General features: G+C 61.3%; 1 protein-coding gene across 1 annotated transcript in view; it reads right to left on the bottom strand.

The window, feature by feature from the left end:
* Window positions 1–11,241, bottom strand: part of CPNE9 (copine family member 9) — a 46,876-nt gene continuing 35,635 nt past the window's right edge. Inside the window, exons 14-21 of the mRNA XM_077821630.1 lie at window positions 9,973–10,034; window positions 9,343–9,389; window positions 7,976–8,157; window positions 7,404–7,531; window positions 6,866–6,968; window positions 5,874–5,931; window positions 550–623; window positions 1–153 (exon numbers count right to left, since the gene is read on the bottom strand). Of these exons, the coding sequence (XP_077677756.1) occupies window positions 1–153; window positions 550–623; window positions 5,874–5,931; window positions 6,866–6,968; window positions 7,404–7,531; window positions 7,976–8,157; window positions 9,343–9,389; window positions 9,973–10,034 (807 nt within the window). The remainder of the gene's footprint in view (window positions 154–549; window positions 624–5,873; window positions 5,932–6,865; window positions 6,969–7,403; window positions 7,532–7,975; window positions 8,158–9,342; window positions 9,390–9,972; window positions 10,035–11,241) is intronic.

Below are 11,241 nucleotides of genomic sequence, written 5' to 3'. Positions count from 1 at the left end.
CTACTGTGGGTCGGTAGGGCGGGGCTTGATGTCGTGACTCTTCATGTAGGAGAGCAGCTGCTCGGGGATCTCGGCCAGCACGTCCTTGGCCAGGCGCGCCATGCTCAGCACCTGGTTCCCGGAGCGATCCACGTAATCCCGGAACGGCACGAACTGCAACACGAGACAGGCAGTGCTGGGCCCCGAGCACCCCGCTGCAGCCAACAGGGGGGTAGTGCTGGGCCCCCAAGGGACAGGGCAGTGCAGGGCTCCCTCCCAGGGGACTGGCCTAGGGAGTGGGAGCTCCGGAGCCATGCCCTCAGTCCTGGGCCACGTTCTCAGGTAAGCGACATCACACCTTGGCTCGAGGGAGAGACAATACAGCAGGTGCCGCCCTCCTGCCCCATCGCAGGCCGAGGGCACTGTGTGAGGGTCGGAGACGGGGGCTGCATGCATGCCGAGGGGCCCGAGGTCCTTCCCCAGCCCTTGTGCCCCTCTCTACTGTGCCGTCCTGAGGGCCATGCTGGGTCGGGGGCAGCCCAGGGGGTGCTGGGGGTGGGCACGAGTTACCTGCACGATGTCCCGCTCTGCATAGCGCCCCCTGGAGGAGACCCGCACATCATCTCCATCCAGTTCTTCCATGGCTGGGGATGGGGACTCCAGTCAACATTTACAAGCTGTCACCATCGCATCCCCCCACCAGCCTCTCATGCCTCCCCCTCCACACCCGTCCCCATGGGGCTGGGCTGGGCTACCCCAGTGCTGTGACGTGCGGGTACTGCCTCCCCCACCTCCCCGGGTACTCTGTGCATCTGGCCCTGCTGCCAGCTTTTCCTGCCCTCACAGCAGACACATAGTGCCCCCCCGCAGTGCCCTCGGACTCTGACTCCCCCACCCCCGCAGCACCCCTGGACTCCAAACACCCTGCAGCACCCTCAGACTCTGACACCCCCACCGCCCTACAGCGCACTCGGACTCTGACACATCCCCCCCACAGCAACCTCAGACTCCAACACCCCCACCCCTGCAGCGCCCTCGGACTCCGACACCCCCCCCACACCCCTACAGTGCCCTCGGACTCCGACCCCCCACCCATCAGAGGAGACCTGCCCAGCTGAGCCAGTGCCCTGTGAGCAGCCTTGAGCCATGGCTAGTGCTGGATGCTGTGACGAAGTGGGACTGTTCTTAATGGTTCCTCTGAATAGTGTGGGGGTGCCTCAGTTTCCCCTATGCAGTTCTTAAGTATCTAGGTGGTGGGATAGGGGTGTATGATCCTTGCAGAGCCCTAGAGGGCAGGTGTGTGCAGGGGTCTGGACACAGAGAATGGCCAACACCCTGTTTCCTGGCAACTGGTGGCCTGGGCCCTTCCCCCCTGCAAGGTGAGAGCTAAAGGGTTGGAGAACAAAGGAATCAGGTGACCTCCTGGCCTGGAAAAGGGACAAAGCCCAGAGGAGGAGGAGGGGCTGGAAGGAGTTTCATTTTGGGGCTGGCTAGGACATGGAGTGAAGGGCAGACATGGTTGTCTAGCTCACTGCCCCCCAAAATGGACCCAGCTGAGGGGTCCTGTTCTCTGCACCTGCAAACTCTGTTTTAGACCATGTTCCTGTTGTCTAATAAACCTCTGTTTTACTGGCTGGCTGAGAGTCACGTCTGACTGTGGAGTTGGGGGGCAGGACCCTCTGGCTTCCCCAGGACCCCGCCTGGGCGGACTCGCTGTGGGAAGCGCACAGAGGGGCAGAGGATGCTGAATGCTCCGAGGTCAGACCCAGGAAGGTGGAAGCCAGGTGAGCTGTGTGTCCTGCAGACAGGCTGCTCCCAGAAAGGATACTTCCCCAGAGTCCTGCCTGGCTTCATGGGGAGCAGTTCCAGAGCATCGCCCAGGGACTCCGTAACAACTGGTGGCAGAGGTGGGATCTATTGCACTCCCTGGACGGCGCTTCCTGCAGTAAGTGACTGGGAAGCAGTAAAACGAAGGGGGATTGACGGGGACCAGGCGTGCTGAAGATTCAGAGAGAGACAGTTTCAGGGGGTGGTTAACCCCTGGGAGTGTGTGAGCAGCGAGAAGGACTTTTGCAGGAATAGGGTCCCCTGGGGGATTGCAGTGAGCAGTCCCAGGGGCGGAGGAGTCTGCAGCTCGACCCTGGCAAAGAGGTGGTGACCTCGAGAAGGGCTGGCACGCTAGGGGTTCTCCCTGGAGACTGTGGGAAGCTGAGAGCACACAGGCCTGTGAGTCCATAGCAACCTGGGAAGAGCTGAGTGATGGCCTGTCACCGTCTGCTGAAGAAGGACATTGTAACCCTGTGCAGAAAGAGAGGGTTACACATTGGAAAGTTCACCAAGGCACAGTTAATCGTGCAGCTGGAGGAGGATGACCGCTCTAAGGAACAGATTCCTGACCCCAACTGGGGCTATAGCAGGATCTGGGAGCAGCTGGAGTGGGAGCCAGGCACTCCCAAGACTCCTGTCCCCGACCAGACGAGGGTGTTCACAATCGGGTTTCCCATCGGGGGAATCAGAGACAGATGGGACTGGAGCTGAGTCTGAGAGAGCAAGAGGACTTTCAGAGACAGTGAGAGCCCGAGAAAGAGCTGCAGAAGCAGCAGCAGCATGAACTGGCGGTGGTGGGGCGGAGAGACCTAGGGGACCTCCCCGGGGTGAGTGGGGATAGACCCTGGGGTGCCAGTTCCGTAGGGAACCTCGAGACTAAATTGCTGCCCCTGGTTAAGGAGGGGGGGGGCTGTGGATGCCACCTCACTGCCTTTGAGCAGGCTGGAGATTTGAACCAAGGTGACCCCGCGGAAAAGCCCTGGTGTCTAGCTCCCTTGCTGGGTCCCAAGGCCATGGACTCCGTCAGTCAGATGGTTGGGGATGTGGACAAGCTCCCACTCCTGACCCCAACCTATATGTCTGTGTGGAGTTTCCTGGGGTCAGGTCCCTCGGATCCCCAGTGGGAGCGGAAGGTGATGGTCAATGGGGAGACATTCCTGGGGTGGCGAGATCCTGGGACAGAGAGAACTGGTGTCAGGCCCTGGGTGGTGCAGTCTCAGATGCTGAGGGGTTGTGTGAGCTGGGTGAGGGTCCCAGGGATGAAGCCCCTCGCCCTGCCTATGGCCCACATCCCTGTGCAGACACAGGAGGGGTCGGGCTGGCTGGCTGGCTGTTGGGGTGCTCCAGGATACCAGCTGCGAGACCCTGTTGTGGGGTGACTGTGTCTCTTTGGGACAGGATCCAGGCCCTGCTCCTGTAACTGCTGAGGGTTTTGAATTTGAATCCAGGGAACCAATCGGCAGAGAGGGAAATGGTCAGTGAAAATGCAGATGACCTGGCTGGCAGCAGGGAGGAGCTGCTAGGCTCAGGCTACCTGCCTGCCTGTAACCAGACCCCTGGGGCTGGGTGGGACAGAGAGATGCTCCCCGCCCCCTTGCACACCGGAGAGGGGGCTCACACTGGCTCTGATGCACTGAGGAAAGCAGGGAGCTCACTGCCTGCCCCCACTGGGACAGCAAGGGCAGCGCTGAGCACAGTGGGAGCTGAGACCCGAGGGGGGGGGGGAGACACAGGGGGCAGGTTATCTTTTGGGAGTGGCAAGGTGCTGGGTAAGGAAAGTTTGGATGAGCCTAGGCAGCCTTGTGAGCTGATCGCTGTGTCTAGTCAGCAGGATGGGAAGGCGAGGAGAGTGGAAGATGAGTGTCCCTGGACCTTACCTGTTAGCTGGGTGGAGAATTGGGACAGGGAAGGAAATGTGTCTGTCAGGGGTATTGACTTGCCTATGGAGGGAGCTACCCTGATCTCCAAGCAGTTGTCTGTGACCAGCCTTGTGTGCTGGGACAAGGGGAATGAGATCCCAAGCTGTGTGTCTGGGAAAGGAGAAAGTGTGTCCGGCTCTTCTTGGTCTGTGGAGCAGACAGCAGGGGCCTTTCAGCCTGTGATGGTTGAGGGTCGTGCAGTTGTCTCAGAGTTGGTTCTGGATTCAGCTAAAGCCCAGGAAGGGAATGGCCCTAAGTTTGTGTCTGCTCGGGAGAATGGCCCTGTAACTAGGTCGCATCCAGTTAGTGTCTATGTAAAATCCCAGAGACCAGACAATTCTGGTGCTTGTATTTTGCCTGTTGCTAGTTTGTGGCTGGGAAAGGGTGTAGCAACTCTGTCTAATCAGGGTGAGATCCTAGCCAGGGCACAAGGAGAGCATGAAGGTGATGTGATTGTGTTACCTACTGAGGGTGTGGAAACCTGTAGCAAGAAGGAAAAGATTCCTGAGCTTGTGTGTGGCAAAGGGAAGGAGAATGCTTCTGACCTGTTATCCAGGAAGTCTATAAGTTTGCCTGAAAGGGGATTGTGTAGGAATCCACCGGATGGGCCAAAGGTAATTCTGGATGTAAGGGAGACCCAGAAAGAGTCTGTTGTTGCTCAGAAAAGTGTTCCTCTAGAGCAAGCCCTAGGTAAAGAGGGTAAGAGCAGAATTTCTGGGAGGGGTGAATTGTTGCATAGAAAAGCCCCAGGGAAAGGAATCCTCATGGAGTCTTTGCAAGCAGTTTACTGCAACTGAAGGGTGTGAAAGTGATTTAATCAAGAAAGTTTCAGTTCCTAACGGCCAGAAATTTTCTGTTGTGAATAGAAAAGGAGTACTTGTGGCACCTTAGAGACTAACCAATTTATTTGAGCATAAGCTTTCGTGAGCTACAGCTCACTTCATTGGACACGGCTGTTATTCTGAAATCTGTTGTGAATGGATCCACTGACTTTTCTGTTGAAAGACCCAGTGTGGATAGCTTTGAGAAGGTCTCAGATGGAGTGAAAGCTGTTAAGAAAGTTAAACAGTCCTATAACCAAGTGGCTGTGTTTGGCCAGCTTGTTGGGGAGAAGACCCAATCCCAGTTTGACCCCCTGGGACTTTGGGGTGGCCAAAGGGCACAGGCCGCATAAACCTTCCCACATGCGGCCTGCGAGTGCTATCGACCACCCCCGACCTAAGGGAGGGCGTGAAACTGGAAGGGCCTGGTGTAACTCCTACCAAGGAATGGGAGAGATGCTGGGGCATCCATAGGAACGTTGGTGGTTTCGAACTTCCCCAGGTCACCAGCTAAAGTGACCCTGCTCAGTTTGATCTCGAAGGGGGGAGAAATGTGATGAAATGGGACTGTTCTTAATGTTTCCGCTGAATAGTGTGGGGGTGCCTCAGTTTCCCCTATGCAGTTCTTAAGTATCTAGGGGGTGGGATAAGGGTGTATGATCCTTGCAGAGCCCTAGAGGGCAGGTGTGTGCAGGGGTCTGGACACAGAGGATGGCTGACACCCCGTTTCCTGGCAACTGATGGCCTGGCCCTTCCCCCCTGCAAAGTGAGAGCTAAAGGGTTGGAGAACAAAAGAGTCAGGTGACCTCCTGGCCCGGGGAAATGAACAAAGCCCAGAGGAGGAGGGGCTGGAGAGAGTTTCAGTTTGGGTCTGGCTGGAGATATGGAGTGAAGGGCAGATGTGGTTGTCTGGCTCACTGCCCCCCAAAATGGACCCAGCTGAGGGGTCCGGTTCTCTACACCTGCAAACTCTGTTTTAGACCATGTTCCTGTCGTCTAATAAACCTCTGTTTTACTGGCTGGCTGAGAGTCATGTCTGACTGCGGAGTTGGGGGGCAGGACCCTCTGGCTTCCCCAAGACCCCGCCTGAGCGGACTGGCTGTGGGAAGCGCACGGAGGGGCAGAGGATGCTGAATGCTCCGAGGTCAGACCCAGGAAGGTGGAAGCCAGGTGAGCTGTGTGTCCTGCAGACAGGTTGCTCCCAGAAAGGAGACTTCCCCAGAGTCCTGCCTGGCTTCATGGGGAGCAGTTCCAGAGCATCGCCCAGGGACTCGGTTTCAGATGGTCAGAACTGCACACCCACAATGGCCCTGGCCACCGAACTTACCATCAAACTCCGCCGGGCCCACTCCCACGATGATGATGGACATGGGCAGGGCAGAGGCCTGCAGGGCAAAGGAGAGAGTTACTGTCAGCCTGGGGCCTGAGAACCATGGCTCCTCCATGCCTCGCCAGCCTGGGCCCCCTGCAGTTCCCAGGGCTGACACAGAGCTCAGATGGCACAGGTAAAGCGCGGGTATCCCAGCCAGTATCCCTTCACTCCATGGCCTTGCTGCCCAGGGAATGGAGCCCTCAGGCCAAGTCAGCCTGGCCCCAGAGCTGCGGCACTAGCCTCACCCCAGAGCTGGCGGTGCGAAGGTGGGGGAATAGCACGCAGGGATTGGGCTAAGGGGGGAATAGCACAAGGGGGACTGCCGGGGGAAGGAATAGTGTGCGGAGGGCGGGGGGAATAGCGTGCAGGGTGCAGATGGGGGCAGGCGGAAATAGTGCACGGGGGGGGGGATAGCAAGCGGGGAACGGCTAGGGGTGGGCGGGAATAGCACACAGGAGCCGCCCAGGGGGAGGGAATGGGGGTGGGGGGATAATAGCGTGCAGGGGGATGGCCGGTGGAAATAGCGCGCAGGGACAGCTGGGGGGGAGGGAATGGGGTGGGGGAAAGCGCGCGGGGAGCCAGGGCGGGAATAGCATGCAGGAGCTGCCCAGGGGGGAGGGAATGGGGAGTGGCCGGGCTGGGGGGGGATAGCATGCAGGAGCCGCCCAGGGGGAGGGAATGGGGGTGGGGGCAATAGCACACAGGAGCCGCCTGGGGGGTGATACTGTATAGGGATCGGGTGAGGGGGGACCAGGTCAGATCAGCCTCACGTGAACGAGACTCTGCCACCCTGGGCAGCGCTGAGCTTGGGAGACCCAGGCCCGTGGGAGGGCGCTGAGTCAAACCACCAGATGCTGGCTCCAGCCCGGTTCCCCTACGTGGGCTCCCTTGCCTGCAGCGGGACCGGGCTCCCCCCCCCCCGCACTGCCCCCGCCCACCCCACTCACGTTGACGATGGCCTCCTTGGTCTGGAGCATGTCGGAGATGACGCCATCAGTGACGATGAGCAGGATGTAGTACTGAGATCCGTCTGTCACCTGGGCAGCCGAGCTGGGGCACAATGCAGAGGCAGGGGACTCGTGCCAGCCCCACTCTGCCCCCCACGGGGCAGTTTGCTAGAACTTCCCCCTTTTTCCGCCAGCCAGGCGTGGCTCCTGGGGGCCATGCTGGCGGCTGCGCCGCCTGGCTGCCCCTCAGGGTGCCCAGCCACAGCCCCACAGAGCCCATGGCTCCTCAAAGGCCTGCCCAGCCCAGCCCTGGAGCTCAGCTCTCAGGCCTGGCCATGCCTGCTGCTTCCTGGCCTAGCCCACAGCTGCTGGGCCCCAAGCTCTGAGTGGCCCCCCTTCCCCGCAGCCAGTGCCGGGCCCCAAGCTCTGAGCCGGAGCCTCCACCCCACCCCCTGCAGCCAGCGCCGGGCTGCAGGGCTCTGGGGCACAGGAGGGCACCCTCCCTGTGTGCCCGTGGCCCAGCCTCTGCCCCACTCACCGGGCCACCTGGTTGATGACAGGGGCAAAGTTGGTGGGCCCGTACAGCTGCACCGTGCGCAGGCTCTGGAAGTAGGACTCCAGGACGCCATCGATCCCCACACAGCTCGGGTTCTCCACGTCGCTGTTCTAGCAGGGGAGAAAGTTGGGAAGGCTGGGCTCAGCGCTGGGGCAAGGCCCTGGGTGTGCACGCGCCGGAGACAGCCATAGGGCTGGGCCCTCTCCAGAGCTCTGCACCCAGAGGGCTCTCCCCACAGGAGCCTGCAGCCAGCGGATCAGCCAGGACAGACCCATGGGATCGCCAGACCACTCCCAGGGCCGGCGCAGAGCTTGAAGGCCTAGCGGGGTTCCCTGGAGCCTGCCCTCCTGCGTGCTGCCCTATCCCATTCCAAAATGCCCCATGCTGCCCCATCTCCTCCCGGCTCGGCCTGCATGGTGGGAGCAGCAGTCAGGACCCAGGGCAACACCACTGCTGGGAGTCACCTCCCATCCCACCTGGCCCTGGGGGCCCTGCGGAGCGCCCCAGCCCTGGGCTGGTGTGGGGCTGGCAGAGGCCCTGGCACTGCCTCCTACCAGGGGGAACTGATGGGAAATGCTGCCGTCGGGTGGGACCTTGGCACCAAAGCCGTACGCGGGGAAGAGCTTGTCGCTGTCGTAGTCCTGGATGATCTCGCCGACGGCCTTCAGTGCCATGGCATAGGCGCTCAGCTGGTATGGGCTCATGTAGTGCAGGGAGGTGGGCTGCGACGGGACCCCTGCCGGGCACACACAGCACCCACCTCAGCCTGAGCTGTGCTCCCCGGTCCCTGGCCTGCCCCATCCGCCCTGGGCCCCTCGCTCCTACCCAATCCACCCCGGGCTCCTCCCTCCCCCCATCTTCTTCAGGCCCCTCCCATCCCTGCCTCCCACAGGGTCCCTCTGCCCACCCTGCCCTCTGCCCCCATATCCTCCCCAGGCCCCTCTTCCCAGGACCCCCATGTGACGAAGTGGGAATGTTCTTAATGTTTTCTCTGAATACTGTGTGGGTGCCTCAGTTTCCCCATGGCATTTCTTAAGTCTCTAGGTGGTGGGATAAGGGGGTGTGATTGTGGCAGAGCCCTAGAGGGCCAGTGTGATGGTGTCTGCACAGAGAATGGCCGACACCCTGTCCCCTGGCGACTGATGGCCTGGGCCCCTCCTCTGCAAAGGGGCCAACTGAAGGGGTTGGAAAACAAAGAGATCAGGTGGCCTCCTGGCCTGGGAAAGAGACAAAGGCCAGAGGAGGGGCGGGAGAGTTTCAGTTTGGAGCTGGCTGGGGAAATGGAGGGAGGCCAGAGGGGGCTCTAGCCTCCCTGCCCCCCAAGACGGACCTGACTGATGGGTCCTGTTCTCTGCACCTACAAGCTCTGTTTTAGACCATGTTCCTGTCGTCTAATAAACCTCTGTTTTACTGGCTGGCTGAGAGTCCCGTCTGACTGCGGAGTTGGGGAGCAGGACCCTCTGGCTTCCCCAAGACCCCGCCTGAGCGGACTCGCTGTGGGAAGTGCACGGAGGGGCAGAGGAGGCTGAAGGCTCCGAGGTCAGACCCAGGAAGGTGGAAGCCGGGTGAGCTGTGTGTCCTGCAGACAGGCTGCTCCCAGAGAGGAGACTTCCCCAGAGTCCTGCCTGGCTTCATGGGGAGCAGTTCCAGAGCATCGCCCGGGGACTCCGTGACACCCCATCACCTTGCCCCTCTGATCCCCGTTTGAGGAAACCCTGTGGCAGACCCCCAGAGTCTGGGAGGCGGGTAGCTGGGACTGGGGCGAGAATGGACTGGAGAGCAGCTCCCTGGAGGCAGGACCCCCAGGCCCTTGCCGTGAGACGGGTGGAGGAGGAAGGAGCTTGAGGAAGGACCCAGGGCTGAGCTGTCCCTTGGTTCCCGTGGGAGGCACCTGGGCCCAGCCCGTGCAAGGGGCACTCACCGTTGGAGGCCGTGAAATCGATGGCGACCGTGAAATTCAGCTGTGTCCTGCGGGGGCAGGAGAGGAGAGTGAGAGAGCACTCCCCCAGCCCCCCAACGACGCGTTCCCAGCTCCCCTCACCCCACCCTGCTCCCCCAGCCCCCCAACGATGCATTCCCAGCTCCCCTCCCCCTGCCCTGCTTCCCCAGCCCCCGAACACATTCCCAGATCCCCTCCCCCCACCCCACCACCCTCCCATCCCCCAAACCTGCTCCCCCAAACTCCCCTCACACCAGCCTCCCCTTCCCAGCCCCTGCAGACCCCTGCCACCTCTCCCCGCAACACCAGCAGCATCGGTTCCCTCTCCTGCTCTCCACCAGCTCTTCCCACCTCCCGCTGTCCCCTGCCCCCTCAGAGGCCAGGGCCTGTCTCCCCGGCCCAGGGGCTGCTGCCAGCATGGGGTGCACGACTCCCTTGGGTCTTCGCGCGGGAGGCTGGGCCAGGGTCATGGGGGCAGGGTGGGCAGATGCAGCCCATGTGGAAGGGGGGGCGCAGGGTGAGGAACAAACCCCAAAGGGGCTGAGGAGTGCAGAGGTTTGAACAGAACTGCCTGGGGGGCCATGCCGGGGGGGTCCCTGGGCACCCGCTCACCCGCCTCGGATGTAATCCACAAAGGTGAACTCGGACTCCACGGCGAAGGAAAGAAGGGTCACCTGCCGGAGACAGAACGTCAGAGACCCCCGAGACAGGTCCTCCCCTCCCCACTGACAGACCCCCAAGACAGACCCCCCCCCCCACAGACACAGACCACCGAGACAGGTCCCCCAGAAAGACCCCCGAGACAGGGCCCCCCCCACAGACAGACCCCCCCTTCTCCCCAGAGACAGACCCCCTCCCAAGACAGGCCCCCACTCTCCCCAGAGTCAGACCCCCCTGAGATAGGCCCACCCAGAGTCAGACCCCTGCGACTGGGCCCCCCTCTCCCCAGAGCCAGGCTGTGAGGGAGTAGGGAGTGTTACCCGGGAATGCTGCGTGGCACTTTTACTGGTTACTGTCTGCATTGGTACGAGATGGTGGTGGGATGTCAGGGGGTGACTTCACTGCGGGGAGATACCTAAGCAGGTAACCTGAGCCAGGAGGGGGTCGGGGCCAGGTGACACCTTCTGCCCGGGAAACCGGACAAAGGCTGGAGGAGGGGCAGGGGGCGGCTGGGTGAGGCTGCTGGAGGGGGTTTCAATTTGCAGTTGGCTGGGGAGAACCCAGGTCTGGGCTCCCCTCTGCCCCCCAAGAGGGACCTGACTGAGGGGTCCTGTTCTCTGTACCTACAAGCTCTGTTTGGGACTGTGTTCCTGTCGGCTAATAAACCTGTTCTACTGCCTGGCTGAGAGTCACGGTGAATCGCAGGAAGTGGGGGTGCAGGGCCCTGACTCCCCCACACTCAGTGACACAGGCCCCCCAAGACAGGTCCCCCCAGAGTCAGACCCCACTGAGACAGGCCCTCCCAGGGTCAGACCCCTGAGGCAGGGTCCCCCTCTCCCCAGAGTCAAACCCCCCAAGACAGGGCCCCCTCTCCCCAGAGACAGGCCCCTAGAGAGATATCTAGAGACACTTATTGGAAACAGAATGTCAGAGACCCCAACCAGAGACACCCCACAACAGCCCCGCTCTCCCCAGGACAGACCCCCCCCCAACAGACCTCTGCCCCTCCACATAGAGACCCCCCAAATACCCTCTGTCTCCCCAGAGACCCCCCCCCCAAAGAAATCCTGCCCCACTCCGCAGGGAGACAGAGCTGGAGAAACCCCTCTTCTGTCCCCCCCCAGGACAGACTGAGGCTGCAGGGCAGGCGCAGGGCTAGTCGGAGCTGAAGGAAGGGAGCCGTGGGGTGCATCACCAAGGGGGCAGGGGGCAAAGAGGGAG

The sequence above is a fragment of the Eretmochelys imbricata genome, chromosome 7, assembly GCF_965152235.1.
Source record: "Eretmochelys imbricata isolate rEreImb1 chromosome 7, rEreImb1.hap1, whole genome shotgun sequence".
In the NCBI taxonomy this organism is placed as follows: domain Eukaryota; kingdom Metazoa; phylum Chordata; order Testudines; family Cheloniidae; genus Eretmochelys; species Eretmochelys imbricata.
This window is presented reverse-complemented; position numbering and strand designations above follow the sequence as displayed.